Source organism: Phyllosticta citribraziliensis (assembly GCF_038025025.1).
Source record: "Phyllosticta citribraziliensis strain CPC 17464 chromosome Unknown J3D65scaffold_6, whole genome shotgun sequence".
In the NCBI taxonomy this organism is placed as follows: Eukaryota; Fungi; Ascomycota; class Dothideomycetes; order Botryosphaeriales; family Phyllostictaceae; genus Phyllosticta; species Phyllosticta citribraziliensis.
In genome coordinates this window covers 814,431-835,985 of record NW_027117343.1, presented here as the reverse complement: position 1 = coordinate 835,985, position 21,555 = coordinate 814,431, and the positions used below count along the sequence as shown (strand labels likewise).

At 57.3% G+C, this 21,555-nt stretch overlaps 7 protein-coding genes and 1 non-coding gene across 8 annotated transcripts; 6 read left to right on the top strand and 2 right to left on the bottom strand.

The window, feature by feature from the left end:
• Positions 1-587: 587 nt before the first annotated feature.
• Positions 588-708, top strand: J3D65DRAFT_t78. The gene has a single exon. It is a non-coding gene; the product is annotated as a tRNA-Leu (tRNA).
• J3D65DRAFT_603087 (uncharacterized protein) lies at positions 666-2,532 on the bottom strand (the record flags this gene model as incomplete). Its single annotated transcript, XM_066798182.1, has 6 exons — positions 666-1,400; positions 1,453-1,650; positions 1,709-1,933; positions 1,954-2,186; positions 2,236-2,268; positions 2,295-2,532. 6 exons carry the CDS (start codon positions 2,530-2,532, stop codon positions 666-668), a joined length of 1,662 nt encoding a protein of 553 aa, XP_066655201.1.
• A 1,695-nt stretch (positions 2,533-4,227) lies between these two features.
• J3D65DRAFT_696039 (cyanide hydratase) lies at positions 4,228-6,180 on the top strand (the record flags this gene model as incomplete). The annotated part of the gene is made up of 6 exons (XM_066804020.1): positions 4,228-4,263; positions 4,345-4,456; positions 4,689-4,830; positions 4,878-5,141; positions 5,190-5,487; positions 5,539-6,180. 6 exons carry the CDS (start codon positions 4,228-4,230, stop codon positions 5,812-5,814), a joined length of 1,128 nt encoding a protein of 375 aa, XP_066655200.1. The 3' UTR covers positions 5,815-6,180.
• An 815-nt stretch (positions 6,181-6,995) lies between these two features.
• Positions 6,996-8,912, top strand: J3D65DRAFT_624211 (cutinase-domain-containing protein). Its single transcript, XM_066800227.1, has 3 exons — positions 6,996-7,372; positions 7,425-7,715; positions 7,776-8,912. The coding sequence occupies exons 1-3, from the start codon at positions 7,166-7,168 to the stop codon at positions 8,562-8,564; spliced, it is 1,287 nt and encodes a 428-aa protein (XP_066655199.1). The 5' UTR covers positions 6,996-7,165; the 3' UTR covers positions 8,565-8,912.
• A 1,101-nt stretch (positions 8,913-10,013) lies between these two features.
• Positions 10,014-11,634, top strand: J3D65DRAFT_624207 (uncharacterized protein). Its single transcript, XM_066800226.1, has 2 exons — positions 10,014-10,380; positions 10,440-11,634. The coding sequence occupies exons 1-2, from the start codon at positions 10,153-10,155 to the stop codon at positions 11,355-11,357; spliced, it is 1,146 nt and encodes a 381-aa protein (XP_066655198.1). The 5' UTR covers positions 10,014-10,152; the 3' UTR covers positions 11,358-11,634.
• A 1,608-nt stretch (positions 11,635-13,242) lies between these two features.
• J3D65DRAFT_603083 (uncharacterized protein) lies at positions 13,243-17,184 on the top strand (the record flags this gene model as incomplete). Its single annotated transcript, XM_066798181.1, has 2 exons — positions 13,243-14,750; positions 14,805-17,184. The coding sequence occupies 2 exons, from the start codon at positions 13,243-13,245 to the stop codon at positions 17,182-17,184; spliced, it is 3,888 nt and encodes a 1,295-aa protein (XP_066655197.1).
• Positions 17,185-18,313: 1,129 nt separating this feature from the next.
• Positions 18,314-19,446, bottom strand: J3D65DRAFT_696031 (uncharacterized protein; the record flags this gene model as incomplete). Its single annotated transcript, XM_066804019.1, has 2 exons — positions 18,314-18,982; positions 19,044-19,446. 2 exons carry the CDS (start codon positions 19,444-19,446, stop codon positions 18,564-18,566), a joined length of 822 nt encoding a protein of 273 aa, XP_066655196.1. The 3' UTR covers positions 18,314-18,563.
• Positions 19,340-20,712, top strand: J3D65DRAFT_362901 (uncharacterized protein). Its single transcript, XM_066795660.1, has one exon. The coding sequence runs from the start codon at positions 19,522-19,524 to the stop codon at positions 20,491-20,493; it is 972 nt and encodes a 323-aa protein (XP_066655195.1). The 5' UTR covers positions 19,340-19,521; the 3' UTR covers positions 20,494-20,712.
• Positions 20,713-21,555: the final 843 nt, after the last annotated feature.

The following is a 21,555-nucleotide window of genomic DNA, read 5'->3' as shown; positions in this document are numbered from 1 at the left end:
TATGAAGCAGCTCCATTAGGTGCAATCGAGCTAGACGTCTGTGGATCAGTGATGGTGGTGTGGGCTGCTCCGTGTTACGTCCTGTCTTGACGTGTAGTTCGTAGTCCGCTTGGGAAAGGGGGTCGGAGAAGGGGCCAGATTTTCAGAAGTGCCTTTCTGTGGAGAGTGAGAGCCGATCCTGTTGTTTGGGTGTCTCAATCGCTGATTGCAGTGTCCGTGGGACTTCTGCAGCGGAATCACAGGTAGACAGCGCCATCTTGAGTTTTCTTTCAGTTTGAGTGGGAGTAGGCGAGAGAAATGACGTTCAGTTGAGCGAAATCCTTGTAAACGAGAAAATGTTGATATGTTTGCGAATCATAAATTAATTTGTTAAGGCTATGCAGGACTTGATGTGACGATAAGCCACCCGAATCTCCCATCTGCAAGCCAAAAATGGCCCCGTGACCCATTGAGCTGCCAGCGATGAGCCGCAACTCCACCCCTGAGCGGTACAGCACTTACTTCATCCTCACCTTGGCAGTCCACTCGTGGCCAGCACCTGCATTTGAAGTACATATACAGATTATGCAACTGGTTTCTTCAACAATGGCTGCTTGGCCGAGTGGTTATGGCGCTAGTTTCAGGACATCTGAACAGAGTTCCGAATAAAGGCGGAAATCAACATACTAGTTGGGTTTCCCTTCGTGAGTTCGAGTCTCACAGCAGTCAACATCATCTTTTTGCTTTTTAACAGAGCTCCCTTTTGTGGGGTGGGTGTGGTGCTTCGCACTGCGCACGCTGCTGCTGCGGAGGTGAAGACTTTTTTGATAGTGGCCCGTGCACCCGGGGCGGAGCCGAACGGGAACGGGAGCGGGGAGCTTGGACCCCTTTTTCGTGGCGGAGTGCGTTGCGGTGCTGGAACGATGCCTGGACTTGTCGAACTGTCCATCATGTTCGTCCTCCGGCTCTGCCTCGCCCGCTTCCCCAGACTCAACAGCTTCTTCAACTTGCGAGAGAGGCGTTGACTTGCACTTGAGAGGCGACCTGGGCATGTCAGACTGCGCCATTGGCAGGTCGCCGTGCATGTCGCGAGCGCCCTCAGACTTTTGACATTCCGCCTCGGAGTCGATGCTCGCCGCGGACATTGAAGCGGGTGTGCCTGCACGGTTGACACGCCAATGGGCCGGGACAGAAAGACCGCCCTGGTCAAGTTCGGTCAAATCCAGCTTTGTTTGGAGTGGGCTAGACTGCACGAGAAATGTGACGAACAGTCCCTGGTTGACCTGCTCTTGAGCAAGCTCTGCTGCAGCCTCCTTCCTTTCATACTCACGGAGGTCTTCCTTCAGAATCTCCAGATCTTTGTGCAGCCTCCTCACGGCTTCGTTGCTCTCCTTTTGGTAGACTTCATTTTCATGTGGATTCTAGTCTGTGGTCAGTTCTCATTCCAAAAGGAGATGTAAGGTTATCACTCACGTCCTCAACGTCTTCCTCCAAATACTTTAACGCCTTCTCGGCCTCCTCAGCATGTGGCCATGGATCACCGCCCTCCAGAGACGCAGCAAGAAGCTCATACTTGAACCTGTAGTACAAGGGAAGATGAGGATCCAACAATGCTCTCTTGGCAAGGTTTAGGGCCTTCTCATCGTCATCAGCCGCGAGGGCCTCGAAAATCTGTTTGGTGGGTGTGCTTAGTTTCCTGTTTTTTCGAGGTCACTTTAACTTCACAAACCTCTATATCTTCAAGCTTTTGGTACCCCTCCATGTTTCCTCCAACCAGGACAGAGCCGGACTCTGGGTTGATGTTGGTATTCATGGTGCCCAGCGTGTTTAGGATGGATGTTTTGACGGTTGTGAAGCCGCGGACTGAAGTAAGGTGCTCGGGCGACTTGGAAAGTCGTCTGGTGGGCCCAGAGCTTGCTTTGGACAGGTTAAACGTTGAGGAAGCAAGGTGGAGCTGGTGGAGTGTTCTTGTACTCGCCGAACTGGATGTGGAGTTGAAGTCGTGGGTGGATCAAGACGCTGGCGACGGAAGAGGTTGTAGCGGATGATGGATAGTGGACGGGTGCAGGTTGCGGGCACGCCGGCGCAAGGTGATTGTTGTGCCGGGTCGCTGCTTGATTCTTCGCTCTGCGTGCCATCGACGCGTCTGCGCCTTTCCCCCACAAACAAATCGTAGAACTTGTTTGTCGGCTTGCCAGTCCCAAAGTCTTTTTGTTGTCGTCGACCTTCCTGACTTCATCACCATCACCCACTAACCCGGCTTCACTTCTTTCCCTTTGATCTCAACATCTATTTACACCTGTCAAAAGACCCACCATTTCTTGAACTTTTGCGATATGGCCGAAGATCAAGGATGTCGCGGCTGTAGCCGCGGCCGCGGTCGCGGTCGCAGTCGTAGAGAGCCACGCGATCTCGCTCCGCAACCCGGTCGAGGGCCTCTTCCACTCGCTCAAGGGCGTCTTCATCGCGTATGTACCTAGCCCCACAGAAGATGATGCAGTAGCGACGGAATCCTCCTTGAACGCATTTGCACTGCCATTTGAACCTCCACATTCCCCCCAGGACATACTCCGCCTTGGTTGTTAACAGCTTGGCGTAAGTGGTGGCTCAAATCAGAGCCCCGTCACAGGAAATTTCAACAGTGCCCTTGGCGGGGTCGGCGCTCCTGCACAATAGCTTGAGAGTATCTCTTCCGCCTCTTGCCCATCCGTCCAGCTCGGACTCTGAAGGATACTCGGCCCCTAGCGATCATTCGCGGCCCGATGACGCCCATCCGCCCAGATATGCCCCCCTTCATGACGACGAACCCTCGTCTGAAGATGAACCCTCGTCTGGCAATGATTACTCGTCGGAATGTGCTCCCTCATCTTACGAAGCTTCGTCATCCGATAAGTCTGAAGGCGATAGTGACGGAGAAGGTATGTTTCCCATTTAATTAGACTAACAAAAGCTCTAACAAAGCTAGTAGTCAGCCCAGTCGCTTTTAAAATCGAGAGACGCTCTAGAAGAAGTAGGGAAAACCCCATGAGGTCTTTGACACGTAAAGAGGGTTATCAAGGTCACATACGAATCAAAGGTGGATTCACAACCGACGTGTCCTGATTCTGTACTCTTGCCAGGCTGAGGAAACACTGTTGCCGGGCAGAGATTTCCTCAGGCTATTCTTCCGATCGGGGTTGAAGGACAATCTACCTTGTCGATCAAGCCGCACCCACAACAGGGGACGAATGCTCCCCAGACGCAGTCACCTCAGTATCGGGAGTTACCTCCGCGCTACCACCGTTCTACCGGCAGCCTGCAGATCTCCGCAGATGCACCCCGCTCCCGTGGCACTAAAGGCACGTAATCTGTGGAACAGTGGATTCAGTGCGAGCGCCGTCGGGAACGAAGCAGGTGTTTTGGTTGTTGAGCATTGCAGGGCAGGAGGAGCGATCTAAATTTGGCGGATGGCGGACCGAGCCGCCGTTCTCCAGCCTGAGTCCACCAAACTACCTGCCCCGAATGGCAGACTGCTCCTCACTTTCTGTGTTGCGCGATGAACACTCAGAAAAGTATGAATGGATTTCCCTTCCCTCAATTACCCAGTCAAGTCGTCGCAAGCGGTTGTGCGTGGAGAAATTGGCGGCCATTGGTCGTTGCCCCGCACTTGGGGAAAATGTAGCTGGACCGACGTCGATTCCTGACAATGACAAGTTACATGCGACACCGGACGAGACCCCGTCGAGTTTGAGATCACATCGATAGCTGGGGTTGCGGTTGTCGCGGCATCCAATTGTGATATCATGCCGACTGGCCGGCTGCCGCGGCGTGCTTCGGCATCTTCGGCATCTCCACACTTCGCGATCAACGGCAACCCGCCGGCACGACATTCGACAGACGCGTTTGGCAGTATCGGCATGACGGTAAACTGGACTGACTTGTTGCCCCCCAGCGTCCTATTATCGGCTCTCCGCACGCAATCTAGAGCTTATCGATCCTTCCGATTGGCCATGTCCAACTAGACATCATTCCACTCCCCACTATACAGTACACACACGGATGGCAAGGCCTTGGATGTCTGCGGGAAAGCTGCTGGCCTGCAGGGCGACGTTACTCGGAGAGCCTCGGGTGACGGAGTGTAGCTTGTTTGGTCGCACCCAGGCCGAAGTTCAAAGATCTATTTAAGACGACAGCGAATCCGTTTCTTCGTCTGCATCAACAAGAGATCCAACACATTCAGTCTTTGAATACTTTCTCCAAGCAATCAAGATGCCTACCACCGTCACCAAGTACAAGGCCGCCGCGGTAAGAGGACATCTCCTGCACCCCCCCTTTCTTTTCTTTTCTTTTTTTTTTTTGCGCAGCTGCTGACAGCTATCGTTGAAGTTGACAAGTGAACCTTGCTGGTTCGACTTAGAAGCTGGTGTCCAGAAGACCATTAAGTACATTGAAGAGGCTTCGCAAAATGGCTGTCGTCTGGTTGCCTTCCCTGAAGTTTGTAAGATCCCCTTTATAGCGGGTGTCGAAAGAGATGAGACTCTGCAGGTCTAGCTGGGGCAACAGACAATAGCCCACTGTGCACATCTGCTATGGACGGCGACTGCTGATTAGGGGTGCTGCAATAGCAGATGACTGCTCCCTGACGCTGCCATGGTAGCGATTGATGTCTCATTTCTATCGACACCCACTGTGCCTTGGTATCGATACATGGGCCTTTCTGACTTGTATAGGGATGCCCGGCTACCCTTACTGGATGTGGAAGGTCACCTACCAGCAGTCTCTCCCCATGCTCAAGAAGTACCGCGAGAACAGCTTGGCTGTCGACTCCGAGGAAATGAGGCGCATCCGCCGCGCTGCCAGGGACAACTCCATGTACGAACCATTCCTGCTTTGCAGGTAGCAAGACTGATTGCAGACAGCTACGTCTCGATGGGTTTCTCCGAGATTGACCATGCCACGCTGTACCTTGCCCAGGTTCTGATCTCTCCCACTGGCGACATCCTCAACCACCGCCGCAAGATCAAGCCCACCCACGTCGAGAAGCTCGTCTACGGCGACGGCTCTGGTGACACCTTCAAGTCTGTCACCGAGACCGAGATTGGACGTCTTGGTCAGCTCAACTGCTGGGAGAACATGAACCCCTTCCTCAAGTCGATGAACGTTGCTGAGGGCGAGCAGATCCAGTAAGTGACTCGCCAACACTTCTTCCCACAGGCACTAACGATCCCCAGCATTGCTGCTTGGCCCATTTACCCTGGCAAGGAGACTCTGAAGTACCCTGACCCTGCCACCAACGTCGCCGACCCGGCTTCTGACCTCGTCACGCCTGCCTACGCCATTGAGACTGGCACTTGGACTCTCGCACCCTTCCAGCGATTGTCGGTTGAAGGCTTGAAGGCGAACACTCCCGAGGGCGTCGAACCCGAGACTGACCCTTCGACCTACAACGGCCACGCCCGCATCTACAAGCCCGACGGCACTCTGGTCGCCAAGCCCGACAAGGACTTTGACGGTCTGCTTTATGTCGACGTGAGTAGTCATCAGAGAAGCCTCAGCCTAGCCGTAGCTAACCTTTCCCAGATCGACCTGAACGAGTCGCACCTCACCAAGGCGCTTGCCGACTTTGGCGGTCACTACATGCGCCCTGACCTGATCAGGCTCCTGGTCGACACGCGCCGCAAGGAGCTCATCACCGAGGCCGACCCTGACGGCAGCCTCGCCACCTACTCGACCCGCAAGCGCCTCAACCTCGACTTGCCCCTGGACGCGAACAAGCCCAGGGACGGCGGCGCTGTCGGTGTGGCCAAGCAGAGCGAGGCCGCCAAGCAGCCCCAGGAGTACGGCGGCAAGCTCTAAATCATTTCTCTTTTGGCTCCAGATTGTTTACGAGCTGTTGAAAAGGTGTGCGATCGGAACTGGCCGCACGTGGCAAGGCCTTGCAGGCGGGCTGATGTTGTAACACTCACTGTACATATTACTTGAATCTTGTTTCTCCTCTCCCATTTGGCCATCTCTCTTGCAGTGTGTTGTGCTGTTGAAAACGAGCAAAGACTGACACTTGTCGAGCCGGTAGGATCAGAATCAAGCTGACACGAAGAGCCGAAGGCCACAAATCTCACCACTCGATGCCATCGCCACCATGATCACCAGACGGCCGGCCGAACCAGGCACACCACACAAACAAACAAACAAGCCAATGCACCGCCGCCTCGCTTCAACTCCCTTTTTCTCGAAACAATCAAGCTTCGTCGAAGCTTCGACGCATGCATGTCTCAGCTCGAGGGGAATAAACAGGCCGCGCCCCCTGTCTCACATCACGAGCGACTGACGGCAGCCGCAGCATCATACATCCTTCCAGAAGGGCGGCGCACGCAGGTACCCCGCGCCTCGTGGCTGCACGGCAACGGCGCACGCGCCGGGTGGGCGTTCAGGCATGCCGCTGGCGGGACCGCCACGTGCGTCGAACATATCAACGGCTGAAGAAAAAGCAACGGGGGCTGCGAGGCCGACAGTATACGAGAGTATACGACGAGAGGGGAAGGAAGTGATGGCGATGATGGCTTTGCTGGAAGCTCGTCTGGCTGGCTGCGTCGTATTTTGCGATGTGTCGTTGAAGGGTCGGTTCTTCGCATGGGACCAGTTTCCAACCAGCCTTGGCTCTGGAGGTATCACATTATCGCATCATCAAGTCAACTACCCATTGCAGCAAGACACGGCAAGCGCCGCGCTGTTTCTCGTAAGGAGCAGAAAGGCCCCGCAGCGGCTCGTCTGGCGAAGAGCCGCTGCAAGATTGCGGCGCAGAGACGACTCGTCTTGTGCGACTGGTCGCAGCCACACGCTTCTTACCTGAAAAATGTCTCTCGTCATGGCGGTGTGGTGTTGAGTAGTGTCGTACGGAGCGATCTACGGTCGTGCTTTTGGGCCAGTAGAATGGCTTTGGGCTAGCTTTCTACCGAGGCTGCTGGTCTTTTGTGGTATTCTAGAGAAAGCGATGATGGGTATAAGAGGGGTGGAATGGTAAGTTTGAAGGCAGGACAGCAGCATCGGCAGTAGCAGCTTCTTCCTCTTCTCCTTGCCTGGGCCTAGTCGTTCCGTTCCGTCTTGATTCATTCGTTTGCACGCTCTGAGAGCTGCTTTAGTCTTTACTCGCTAGTCATCGTTTTCGTCCAAGAGAATACCACACGACCACGTCACCTCATCATCAACAATGAAGACCGTCGCCCTTTCTGCCGCCCTCTATGCGGCTCTTTCTGTCGCCGCGCCCGTCCCGGCCGCCGCTGCTGGCGACTGCAAAAGCTACGTCTTGCTCTTCGCTCGCGGGACGACGGAGATGGGGACCATGGGATCGGTCGTCGGACCATCGCTGTCCACCAAGGTGAAGTCGGCATTGGGAGAGAACAACGTCAATGTCGAGGTAAAGATCATTCTCCAAAGGGGGCAGACCAGAATCTAACATCTCGGCACAGGGAGTCAACTACGCTGCCGACGCCGGTGGCATCATGACCGAGAGCATGGGCACCGGCGGCGCAGGCACGACGGCCATGACGAACCAGGCCAACTCGTGGCTGACCAAGTGCCCGGACACGAAGCTCATCCTGACGGGCTACAGCCAGGGCGCCATGCTGGTGCACCACACGACGACCAAGCTAGGCAGCAAGGCGTCAAAGGTTGCGGCTGCCGTCACGTTCGGCGATCCGTTCAAGAGCCAGAAGCTCGACGGCGTCGACCCATCCAAGTTCAAGACGTTCTGCGCTTCGGTGAGCTTTTCTCCTGATATTCTCTGCTTTTCCAGCAAGTGGCTGACTTGATCGTCTCAGGGCGATTCCGTCTGTGGCATGGGCACCGGCGGAGGTGCTTCCTCCGGTGGCACCTCGTCACAAAGCACCTCGGGTCACTTGGGCTACGGCGCTGACACGGGAACGGCCGCCAACTTCATCAAGTCGGCCGTCGGATCGAGCTCGAAGCGCCAGCTCACCGGCACATCGACAACCGACGGCGGACTCGGCGGACTCGGCGGACTCTCCAGCCTGGGCAGCGGAACATCATCCGGCCTCGGTGGTGGTCTGGAAAGCCTGATTCCGTCCAGCGGCACCGGCACATCGTCTGGGCTCGGCGACCTCGGGAGCCTGACCAGCGGATCCAGCGGTCTGAGCGGCTTCGGCTCCAATGTGGGCGCCTCCGCCATCGAGGCGCGCGACCCGCAATTCAGCGGTCTGCCTAGTCTGGGTAGCGGAACGGGTAGCGGACTTGGCGGTAGCCTCCCTAGCGGCCTCCCGTCCGGTCTAGGATCAAGCACGGGCAGCAGCTTGGGAGGGCTCTCCAGCGGTCTGCCGTCGCTGGGCTCCTCTGGCACTGCAACTCTCGACGCTCGCGCTCCGCAGTTGAGCGGCCTTGGTGACTTGGGCTCGCTGTCTGGCGGCGGCCTGTCCGGTCTCGGTTCTGGCACGGGCACTGGCAGCAGCTTGGGCGGTCTGTCGACGCCCAGCTTTGGCTCCCTCGGCGGCTCTGGCAGTGGTACGTCGCCGTTTGGCAGCTTGAGCAGCCTGGGAAGCGGTAGCTTGGGATCGAGCGGTCTCGGCTCCAGCGGTCTGAGCAGCGGATTCTGATTGCTTTGACAGTATCAGCACAGTGCATTTTGAAGGATTTGGTGGGGCGGGCTTGCTGGTCGAGCGTGCGGTGACGCAGTTGTAGGTACACATGGTGGGTGCTAGATACACGTGGTCGTCCGGGTGAGGCAGCATCAGGGGGTTTCCTTCGTACACTCATTGGCAGCCTCTATAATTTCCTTGTAGTTATAAGCAATAGATCTCGTTGCTGCCGTCAATCACTGGACTTGATCGAGACCTGGGTGAGCTCCTGGTGGAGTACTTGATGGCCGGACCTTGGGGAAACAAGAAAGGAAAACAGAAAAGTAGTGAGAGATCAGGTAGATGGAAATAAACGTTGACCAGAACGCGTACAACGCTTTCGGGCGTGAGATGGTGCATGGTGACAGCTCCCACGGCCATGCTTGCAATTTCAAGGCAGCTTCATCATCGCTCGAGGGCCTCAGTGTCGGCCACGCCGCGTCATCAGGCCTGCAGCTGCCGTCTCGTCCTCCTGGACGAAGCGAAAGATCGGATTGAAAGCATGATTGTCCCGAACGACTTTGAGCATTGTGCGCTTGCGAAGGCCGTCAACCATCGGCTCGGCACTCAGCTTGTGGTGAGTTATGAAGCATTATTTACGTTGATGATGGTCTGCAAGGAGAGCGGCGACAGGGCGGGGCTCCCGTCTGCCGATCAATGTTCCAGGATGGCGCCAAGGTGTTTGAGGGCAACAGCTGTCGGAGGTGGCAGAGATTCGTCGCGGAGATGTGGAGTCGAACAACAGGAGGTGTGAAAAGAACAACACAGCGAGGATGGAGCGCCGGGAGAGACTGATGTCATGGTCAACGGTGGGGGTGTCAAAAACTGCCTAACCTGGAAAGCCAAGCAGAATGTCTGGCTTGGCTGCAGTCAGGGTCTGGAATGGGCAGTGGCCATGGTTCTGGTTCGGTGCCAGTGTTCGACGTGAGACTGTTGATTGAGGGGTTTGTGTTTGTTGCTGTCAACGGGCGTCAACATGAACAGGCCGCTGAGTCTGAAGGGTGAGAGCAGAACCAAGACATGTCCCCGACCTGCCAACGGCTGTCGGCAGACGTCCGGCGATAGCGATAAGCAACGTACATGGCCAACTGATCGGCGTCAAATCTTCCCCTGGAGCTCTGGCCGCGCGTAAGCGCCCACCAGCCACGACGACCATGGCCACGGCAGTGTTGAGAATTGTTGGCGGCAGGAATGGATGCGAAGATGCAGAGACGGAGCGCAAGGGCGACGATAATGCAGACTGCAGATGAAGTTGCAGGACGACTTGGGTTGGGAGCGGGTGAAACGGCTGGGCTGGGCTGGGGGTGCGGTGGTTGGTTGTGTGCGCCGGCATCTGCTTGCCATCGGTGACGCGGCGTCGGCTGTTTCACGTGCCCTGATGATGCCCTGCCCTGCCCTGCCCTGCCCGAGGGGCTGAGCACTTCAAGAACAAACTAAACTCTACCTCTTTGTCCTCATCTTACACTCTTCTCTGGCCTCACGCTCCAACCTGTCCACCTCAACTCCTTCCGCTACGTCCACCACATTGATCCGTCCATTCTCACTACTTCCGCTGTTGGCGCACATCATGAAGTCCCAATTGCTTGGCCTCAGCGCCGCCCTCGCCCTCTCCGGGCCTTCCGCCGCATTCCTGGTGCCCTCGACCGCCGACGGCATCGCTGGCTCCGTCCCCGACCGCGAATTCAACCTCGTCGACCCTACTTCACAACTCCTGACTCTGGACTGTGCTGGCTGTCCGTTTGCCGGCTCGACCGACGAGGACCTCGTTTGGGTGCAGGGCATCGAGAACTCGCTGGTAAGCTCAGGCCGCTATACAAATGTACAACATGGGTCATGCTCACGCCACCCACACAGTTGCTCAACTTCTCCGTCGTTCACGACCATGCCGTCGAGCTGAATGGCATCCAACTCTACCCTCCTACTTTCGACACTCTCCCTCAGCCCATCCCGGTGTACCAAGTTCGGGCTGACATTCCGTTGACCGACATCCGGGCCAACATTGGCAAGTACACCGACAAGGCACTCAGATTGAGCAGCTACATGCTCGAAATCGATCCGTCCATCACTGGCTCGTCCGGAAATGAGCTGGTTCCCATGACCCTCCAGCTGTCCTCTCTTGAGGCTCACCACATCAACGTCCCGGCCCTGTCCATCAAGCTCATCAAGCACCCTGAAGGCCAAGTCTCCATCCTGCCCATCACCACAGCGGCTCCCATCGGAGAGTCTACCCCTCAACAGAATGACAAGGAGTGCAAGAACTGGCCTGTTTTGTGCAAGTGGCGGTCGATCATTGCGGACCGCATTCAGAGCATGAAGGGACAGATGGGCAAGATTAAGCCAGGCTGCATGAAGGGCCGCCCTCACGGCATGCCTCCCAAGCCTTCTCAACCCCAGACACCTCCCCCCGAGATGGAGTCCGACGACGAGCGCCCACCCCACCGCTCTGGCAACAACGGCAACAACGAGCCTTTCCACGGACCTCACGGCATCATGCGCCACCACCGTCACGGGCCCCTGGCGCGCTTCATCCACCTTGTCAGCCGTATCATGGTCCCCATTGTCATTGGAATCGCCTTTGGAGCCCTCACCTACGCGACTGGCTGGCTCGTTGGCAGTCTCATGGCTTTCATCTGGCTCAAGTTCAACCGTCGTAGCGGTTACGAGTCCGTCGCCTTGGACGAGGAAGACGCCGCTGGCAAGGACGGCATCCCGGAGGAGGCCCCTCCTGTCTATCAGGAGAAGGAGGTCGTCGCCGAGGAGCAGAGGCAGTAAACCAGCTCACGTGTGCTTCTCTTCGTCGTGGATTGCAGCCAAGTTTATCCACGTAAATTATGCAAGCGGATTTTGAGCTCTCGAGAGGCCGAGAGGAGGCTGGCGTTTTCAGGAGTTTGGACGAGGTTTGGTTTGGCCAGTTGTTTTGCCGATTGTTTTCCTCTATTCTGGCGCTGTGCTTTGACGCTCGCTTGCTCCTCGTAGATGTTTCCAAAACCGTTTCCACCTGGGTTATAGTAGCTCGCTATTGAAAAAGAATCAAGAAGTCTTTCTACGCTAGCCATCATTTCCATCTCAACGACTCTGTTATCGCCCATTTGCGAGAAGATTGCCCTACGATGTAGCCTCACCAGCCTCCGACCTTAGGGAAAGCGATCAGCGAGCTCCCCCCACTTCACCGCCAAGAGATTCTTATCAGCGCCTTTAATCTTACAGCCCTGTCGAAGCAACGACAACAATAGAAACAGAGCGACGGCCGCCGACCCTGCCGAAAGCCTAAAACCACCGTCTTCATTCACTCTCTGTGAGTCCTGGGAAGCGCCGTCGCTATCCTGACGCTTCTTTGAGGACCACGGAAGTCAATTTTGGAGCTCGCCAACCGAATTTGGTCCTGAAGATCGCAGTTCGACAACATGAATGCACGCTTTTGGGCCGCGAGGTTGCTCGTTGAATGTTGACAAGGGCGGCAGCAACAGCTCGCAGGGTCCGCCAGCGTTGTCGCAGCAGCAGCGAACGTGTCCCCAACGAATCCACGCTTCCGCCGCTCACGACTCGGCTGCCCTGCACCGGCAACCCTGTTCAACATCAACAGCCCCTAGCTTGTCCCTCCTTTTATTCCTCCATCGCAATTCTGATCGACCATCCTTGTCGGAGCTGAACGAAGCGAGCGGAGGGGCAGCTCTCGTCATCGATCGCCACGCACACGCCTCCCTGTGGCGGGCCAAGTCCGCCCCCGCAAGCGCGCGGATCCAGGCGCTAAGAGAGATCCCGCGCTTGGCGCCCTGCAGGGGTCCATCGGGCCTAGCGGCTTTTTTTCAACGTCGTCTCATCGACCGCCTGGGTGTTAATTGTCATACGAAGACAACGTCGGTGCTATGACGAGCCTGTGGTATGTAGTAAGCCGCTGAACGAGCAGATGGCAGCATTTCCAACGAAAATGGGCTTGCTGCTGCGTCTGGAGCGGTGGTTGCCCAGCCGGCCGGTGGGTGGGCTGTTGGAGGGCCACTCCAGGCTTTCAATGCGCAAGAGGCGGTCGTCGAGGTAAGCGCCTTCAAAATCCTCCCTGAAGACTTGCCGTACCTAATGTACCTCGTTCTAGGTCAGCGCTTTGGTTTCCTCATGTCAAAGAGTCGTTCCGGTTGCAGACGCAGGACCAACTTGGTGCCCGGACTGGTTGCACCTCGACAGCCGGGCTCCTTGTTCTTTGTCCATTTCAAATTCTTTGACAGTCTTCTTTGTCTTTTGATCTTTCCATCCCGAGTCTTATTCTCGTGGGCTTTGCTTTCGCACAGGCAGTCGAAGCCAGTGTTTTTGTCCAAAAGAGACGGGATTCGGGGACGTGTGCGCAAAGAAAGGTAGGCCTTTGTTCTGTTTCTCAAAGATTGTCAGTCATTATACTGTCAATTGGATCTTTTCAATCGCTTCCATTGCGCAACTTGCCAGATTGAGGCTTCAGCAGCGTGGTGTTCCTTTGTTGTGCCGATCCCGTGCACAACACCAAAGGAGAAGATCGCGGCCTTTGTCCATCCCGTCCCAAGCCTCCAGGCCTGGCAGGGCACCAGCACCTGCTTGCGCTCGACGTCGAGCTGTCCTGATATAGTCTAGTTCGTGGAGTACCCACTGGCATTTGCGCCAGAGTATAGCCGGCGAAGCAGCGGGCGGTGTTATGGGACAGGAGTTTCTCTTCGGTGCAGCGCCCACGAGGCAGGCGCTCAGAGCACAGACCGCCGTCGCCGTCGCCGTCGCCGTCCCATCCACCTCTCGCCGTGGAGTTGTTTACCTTTCGCAACCTCTCTTTCTTTCATCCGACTCCACACCACACCACCCACCCTTCCTTTGCCCTCTTTGTCCTCCCTCTTTGTCCTCCAACCAACCATCCAACCAGACCTCCGATCACACATTCACCATGGTCGGTTGTATGCCAAAGAAAGACTCCGGTGTCGTGCGCAACGTGGGCGCCGGCTTTGTCATGGCTCAGCAGCCCGCTGAGCTCACCACCATGACCCAAAGCCACCCCTACGCTGGGCGCAACACCACCACCACCACCCCAGCCGCCACCTCTCCTCTTGGAGTCCCGAGGACTCCCTCTCCCAACCGCCCCGCCCGCGCCATCGCCCCCTCGCCCTCGCCGCAAGGGCCGCGAGGCCGCCGCCGCGCCCGCTCCCCGTCGCCATCGCCCGAGCGCTCGAAGCGCGTCAAGACCGAGGGCGCGACCCCATCTCCGGCTGCCCCCAACGCCGCCGCCGCCATCCCTCCGCCGCCGCCCAGCACCTCCTCGCCGAGCGTGTACCTGCGTCCGGCTTCCGAGTCGACGCCCCCGGCGACGTTCTCCTTTGTGGCAGCGCCGCCAGCTGCCCAGCCCCAGCCCCAGCCGAAGCCGGCAGCCCCGCCAGCTGCTCCGGTGAAGCCAAAGTCCACGTTCTCGGATCTGTTGGACCTGGCCAAGAACGCGCCGCCGCCCGAGAAGCCCAGGGCCTTCCCCGACGGCAACATCCCGGGCTTTCAGAAGCCAGTGCGCATGAACGAGGCTCCGGCCCGTTCCTCTGCGCCCTTTGAGCTTCTGCCGAGTCGGATCCCCGGCCTCGGGAAGTTGGCTGTCGCCGTCGCCGCCGCCCCGACCACCCCTTCTCCTGCTGTCCCCCCTCCTCCGCCATCGTCCCCGCCCAAGGACGAGGAGATCGACTGCGCGCGTCCGTTGCAGGTTAACCCTGCCGACTTCTTCTCCCAGGCCGCCCTTCCCGCGTGCCTGACGCCGCCGCAGCAGCAGCAGCCTCTCTTTCGTCGCCCTTCGACGACGCCGCCTCCTCCGCCGCCGCAACCGGTGCAGCAGCACCCCCTCTTCAGTGCTCTGCCGCAGCAGCCGCAGCAGCAATCTGTTCTCCGCCCTCTGCAGCAGCAGCCGCAGCGGTCGGTCTTCGATTGTCTGCAGCAGCAGAAGCCGCAGCAGCCGGTGGTTTTCCCTTCTTTTGGGGAGCTGCAGCAGCAGCGCGCTGCCCGTTCTCCGTCGCCGTCCGACGACGAAGACGAAGAAATAGCCGACGCGCAGCCGTTGGCTTACCCCTTTGCCCGTCCCCAGCCGCCTCAAGACGACGAGGAGCTGTGTGACGCGCCTTCCGAGGAGGAACCGTCGGCCGACGCCGACGTTGTGATCGAGGACGCGCCTGCGGACGTCGAGTAAGTGCCTACAAGTTCACACGACATGTGAAGTTCACTTCTAACCGATGATAGGGCCCCGTTTTCTGTCGACGCAGGTGAACTGCTCGACGCGGACAGCGAGAAGGACGACGAGGACCTGCCCGACGCTGAGCCCACCCAGGGCCCCAACGTCGACTACGAGGAGCTCCCCGACGCTGCCCCCGACGCCAACCCCGACGTCAACGTGAACGTCAACACCCTCGCCCCGCCCACGTACCTCGCCCCGCCCACGTCGCCCAAGGCGCAGACCTTGGCAAACCTCTCCCCTTGCTCCCTGGCCCAAATCCGCGGCCACTTCCTCAAGAAGTCTCGGTCGAACCCCAACAGGATGGGTTCACCCAAGCCCACCTCGCCCACCGGCCCAAAGACGCCCACCACTCCCATCCGCCCTCTTTCACCCACCGACTCTGCCACCCGCCCTCTTTCGCCCGAGACCTCTTCCAACCGGTCTCTCTCCCCCACTTCCGAGCCCGCGGCTCGTTCCGCTCGCACGCGCAGAGGAACGGCCCACAGGAATGGCAAGCAGAGGGCAGCCCAAGCGAAGAGGAGGGAGAAGCGCGAGGAATACGAAACCACGGAAAGGCTGAGGACGGAGAAGGAAGAGGAGAATGAGCGGAGGATTGCCGACCTGGAGGCAGAAAACGCCAGGCTCAAGACGGACCAGGCTCGCACCAGCGAGAAATTTGCCGCGTTGGAGGCTCAGCTGGCGGAAGCAAACGACCTGACCACCTCTGCTGCCAAGGCCCGAGACGAGGCCCAGAGCAATGCCGACGAGCTCAACAAGAAGCTCACTCGCGAGGTTGCCGCCGATGAGGCGACCAAGCAGGCTCTTGCAAACGTCAATGCAGAGCTTGACAGCGCCAACGACACGATCAAGGTCCTCAAGAGCGACAAGGACCAGTTGGACGAGCACATCATTTGCATGGAGTCAGACCACGCGTTCGAAATCGATTCACGCGACTCGCTTGCCGAAGAGTGGGAGAAAAACCTCAACCAGCTGGAGCAGAGGGCTCAGACCGCTGAAGCCGCTCTCGAGTCAGCCCGCCTCTACATCAACAACGAGGCGACTTCAAGTGAAGTCCTCCAGCAAGAGTTGGACGCCACCAAGAGTGAGCTGGAGCAGGAAAAGCTCAAGGCCAAAGACCTGCAGACCGAGTTGGACCAGCAGCAGACCGAGTTGGACCAGCAGAAGAGCAAGTCGGAAAGCCTCACCCGCAACTTCCGTTTCATGCTCGACACCCAGACGGCGAAGGTCATGAAGCTTACCGATGCCAACGCAAAGCTCACTGCCGACAATAGCCAGATTCAGCAGAACGTGGACACGGAGGTCGCCCACAGCCGCCAGCTCGAGCAGCGCCATGAAGAGCTCAGGTCCCTCAATCTCAAGCTCCAAAAGGACCTCAAGAACAACGCCGGCAGAACCCGCATGCCCACGCAGCAGGAGGCGGGCCCGTCATCCAACTTCTCGTACGGCCGGGCTCAGCGTGCGCTCAGCAGTACCAAAACCACGAGCTCCAACATTACCAACGAGCTCTCCGGCGCCTCCGACGAGATGGAGCTTGAAATGTCGACTGCTGCTAGGGCCAACCGCAGCAAGGACATCACCATCAAGAAACTGACGGCACAGCTCGCCGATTTTGAGGCTCGTTACGATGCACTCAAGGCCGTGTTGGCCGACTACGAAGCTGCCCCCACGCCGTCTTCACCCTTGCCAGCAGCACTCTCATCCACCGCGCTGAGCATCATGCCTTCTTCAGAAGCGCCAGAGTTGGACTCCGAGGACGCCGCCCCCGAGTCTCTTCAGCTCACATCGGCCCAGCCATCATCATCTGCTGCGCCATCCACCGAGTCTTCGCCTAAGCCCACGGAGTCGACTGGTACCCAGACCGAAGTTGTATGCTCAGTTAAGCTGGCTCCGGTCAACCAATCCTCCTCTGGCGCTTTGACTTCCGTCTCTTCGCCTGAGCCCGCGGAGTCGACTCTGGTGACGGCGCTGGCCCAGCCGTCCTCCTCTACTGCTTTTCCCACCAAGTCGGCACAAGAAATGCTCAGAGAGTTTGAGGAGCTCCTTCTGAAGGGCCGCGACGAGGTCAACTCGCGTGTTGACCGCATTGATGGCGGGATTGATGCCCTCGAAGCATCGATGAAGAGGTCTAGGACGCCCGCCTGCATTTCTTGCATTGGCAAATCCGTCTCCAGCATATTCAGCCAGCCTCTTCTCTTCTTCATGCTGCTGCTGTTTTTCTTCCTTTTGACCAGCGTGGCAATTGGACACAGCATGCAAGAAGAGCTCTGGCACGAGGCGAACACCCTATCCCAAGACATCTCCTTCTCCCCAGCACGCACACAGATCGCTGGCTACGGTCAAGTTGCTGTGCTGGTGCTATTTATCATCAATTGGTGGCGGTCTTAAATGACCGACCACCCTCCCGCGGCTGAGTGTGCCCGATTCTGCGCCTTTCCATCCAGCCGACCACTTCCTTTCAGGCTCGCGCATTTTCTTCTCGCACACCAATCAGCAGCCGCTGTTCCGTGTTCCGACCCTTTCCAGGACTTTCCCTTTTCCTCATCGATTCGACCGACCATTTCCACTTCGTCCGCTCCTCCACGTCCGGTGGTTTCTCCTGGTTCAAGCCTTTCTCTATCTGCTGCCGCGACGTCAATCCTTACCCTTTTGACGGTTTATCGCGAATAGGCTCTGCTGTGGCGAGCCTAGCTTTGAAGCCTCGAGCCCTATCTCGTGCAGCTCAAAGTGCAGTGAACCTTGACCACCGACACATCCTCCCCCGAGTTGAGCAGACGTCACAGTCGAATCGATGTCCGACCATTTCCACATCAATTCAGCCGACCATTCCCACTCTATCCGCTCCTCCACGTCCCGGTGGTTTCTCCTGGTTCAAGCCTATCTCTATCTGCTGCCGCGACGTCAATTCTTACCCTTTTGACGGCTAATCGCGAATAGGCTCGCTTTAGCGAGCTTAGCTTTGAAGCCTCGAGTCCTGTCTCGTGCAGCCCAAAGCGCAGTGAACCTTGACCACCCGGGACACCTCTCTCGAGTTGAGCAGATACCACGGTCGAATTGATGCCCGACAAGTCTTGGAAAACTTTCTGGAACACGACCTTTACATGATGATGCCCTTTCTACCTTCCTGGCCACTTTTCGCGTTTTCTTCGTCCTCCGACCTCCAGGACGACGCACTTCTTCCGGCTCATTCATCATTCCCTCCGTCCTCCGACCTCCAGGACGACGCGGTATATACAAGACGAGCATTGCACTCGCACCAACGGGCATTTAAGGCGCATAGCGCAACCCGATTCCATCACAAAAGGGCTGAGGCAACTGTAAGACGGTCGCTCAGGTAGCGGTGTTGGGCCACCGTGAACTGAGGGCGCATGACCCCCCTTCGATGAAGACGTTTATTTCTGGACAATGTCGACACTGGGTGCAAGACTGTGGCTCTGCCCAGCCTTTGTCGACCGGCATACCGTAGCACCTTCGGGGACCTCGTATGACCACAATCCGGAGTTCCATGGACAGGGCATCATGACACGCTTGGCGGAGCCTCTGTCTTGTTTCCTGAAGCAGGGTCAGCTGTTCCTTTGTAGTTCAGCCAAACTGCGTCCATGGACACCAAACATGAGCAAGTCGTCTTTCGTCAGAGCGGGTGGCGCCGCTGCTGAGGGACACTTGCAAAAGCCTCCATACCGGAGCACCATGGACAGGGCATCATGACACGCTTGGCGGAGCCTCTGTCTTGTTTCCTGAAGCAGGGTCAGCTGTTCCTTTGTAGTTCAGCCAAACTGCGTCCATGGACGGGCAAGTCGTCTTTCGTCAGAGCGGGTGGCGCCGCTTCTGAGGGACACTTGCAAGCCTCCATAGCGGAGCACCATGGACAGGGCATCGTGACAAGCTTGGCGGAGCCTCTGTCTGTTACCTGAAGCGGGGTCAGCTGTTCCTTTGGAGTTCAGCCAAACTGCGTCCATGGACGGGAAAGTCGTTTTCATCAGAGCGGGTGGCGCCGCTACTGAGGGACACTTGGCCCATTCATTTCCTCCATCGATAGGGCACTCGTACGGCTTTTGGCGGGGCTGTCTTGCGCCTGAAGCGGGGTCAGCTGTTCCTTCGTAGTTCAGACAAACCGCGTCTTTGGAGAGACTGGCGAATTCGTTCCACGGGCAGAGCGCATGACAAGCTTTTGGCGGGGCTACGTCTTGATGCTCGAGAAATGTGCTGTCAGCTGGGCCTCGAGCTCAGCCTTAAGCCTTTCTCACCTCCAACGGACAATTCGACCAGTTGCGCGCTGCCGTAGCACCTTCGGGGACCCTGCAGCGCCCCATCGGACGAAGCACTCGGCATACTCGTGGCGGAGCAGCCTTGTAGCTTGAGATTCAGACACGGCGTCAAACCCGTACTCTCGCGTCCTTTGGAACCATCCAGACCAGCTCGACACCGGCATGACTGTGGCTCTGCCTGCCTGTCGACACCGCGATCACAGCACGCGCTTCCGGACGCCCGATCGCCCCTCTCCATTCCCTTCTCCAGGACCTCGTCTAAGCAACTCGGCACGCTTCTGTGGTGGTAGCCTCTGCCTCGTTCCATTCGACTCGACCGCGATACCGCAGCACCTTCGGGACCCCCGTATCGCCCATCCTTACGGACAACAGCGCCAGACATGCTTTGTGGTGAGGCCTCTGTCACGGCTTCTCGCGTCCTTGGAACCTGGAACCCTCTCGAGACGACCGTTGATGCATGGATATGACTGTGGTGCCTCTACCATGCCCTGATCAACACCCTCCGGATCTCATCGACACTCGTCATGACTGTGGCTCTGCCCTGCCCGTCGACCCGCGATACGCTCTTACCTTTCGGCACCCGTATCGCCCCATTCAGGACCTCTTCCCCTCCGGTTCCTGTCTGCCCTTTCGCCTTGTTCTCGACAGCCGACCTTTACTGTTCAGCGCCCTTTTCCCGCGTCTGATCCGGCTCGACAGTGTACATTCCTCTGGCTCGACACATTTGCCGCCTCTATGGCCGTCGACTCATGTACATTCGGTGCCCCAGCCTTTGGGGGCGTGCTTATTGAATGGCATTGGCCAGCACCCGCTAGTGTGTGCTGCTACAAACACTTTCCGCCTTGCGCCTTCGTCGTTAATCATCCGTCGTCCGACACTCTACGCTGCTTCGCCTTCTTGCAATACGCGGCTCTCGGTACTTCGACTACAACGACACCTGTACATACGGCGCTCTTACTCTCTTCTCTTCGGACTCGACGCATCCACCCACGGCCGTCGACTCTCATGTACACTCGGTGCCCCAGCCTTTGGGGGCGTGCTTATTGAATGGCAAAGGCCAGCACCCGCTCGTGCGTGCTGCGACAAACAAACAAACACTTTACGCCCTGCGCCACTCGTCCGTCCGTCCTTCCGTCGTCCCTCATCCATCGACCGCCGCTGCCACACCTTTGTCTGCCTATTTCTTGCGGCAAGCAGCACAAACACACTCTCGGTCTTCTGGCGACGACAACACTACGACGGCACGGCACTTGTACATACGGCGCCTTTTCCACGCCATTCGGGCACCACGCGGAGGGTTTCTGGTTTCTGGTTTCTGCTTTTCTGGTGTTTGCGGGAAGTTGCTGCGGAGGACTTTTGCGGTTTTGCGGTTTACGGTGTTCAAAGCGGAGGAGTTGCGGTTCTCAGTGTAAGCAGTCGGCAGTTTTGAAGTTTACCTTCCGGTGCTCCGACGGTATTCCGGACTGCATGGTTGCACGCACGCACGCATGGGGCGGTGGAGCAATCGGTCTGAAAGAAAAGCTCTGGGATCGAGCGGTGGGATGGAGGAGTTTTGCTGTTCGGAGTTCGGAGTTCGTTTTTTTGAGTGCGCGAAAGTTTCTTCTCATAATGCGTCGGAATCGGAATCGAAATCGAAACTTCAAAGCAATGATGATTTGCGTCTTGAGTGATTTGCGTACTTCGTACGCTACACCTCCAGCAGAGCCAGAGTAAGAGTGCAATGCAAGACTGGCTGGATGGTTGCAAATACTGAACGGACTGGGTCAAAGCAGTCAGAGTAGCCCGAGTATATGCATGTAGCCAAACTAAAGAAATCCTCTCCCCCTTTCTAGGTCCTAATCTTCCAACCCGTCACATGACGTCCAAATGCGTCCGAGGACCATTCAACCGCGCTGCATTTGCCTATGCACCTTTTCCCAAACATCGCTCTCTCAAGAATTCCAAGACTTGACCACTGCACGTGATGGCTGCTTTGGGCGTGGGGTTATTGGAGAGGGTTGCAAGGAACGTATGCAGAGAGAAGAGACTCTTTCCGTGAAATAGTGGGCAGAGACTGCACTGGATACAGGTATGTGATTGATGGCTGCTTTGGGCACATCTACTACCTATGTAGACATGCGGGCAGAACATTCAGACAAGCGAGTATTCCCGTCGCTGCCGATGCGTACAGACGACAGCTGGAGTGCTGCTGGCGGGTCAGGTCCTCTTTCACTTTCACTTGCAGTGTAGTCCTTCTCTTGGTTGAGCTCGCGCAACGCCGCTGCGACTAAGTACAATACGCAGCACCCAAACATAGACATACACGTTCAGGGACAAGACAGAGGAGCAAAGAGGAAATAGTAGAGTTGAGGAGTCATGAACTTGATTTTTGATTCGCAAGTAATAAATAAGAGAGGTGGTGGGTATCGAGCCAAACGCGAAGCCCATCAACGAACGCCTGCGCGGCACAAAAGGCGCGCGCATCAGCCAGCCAGCCAGCCCATTCATTCGT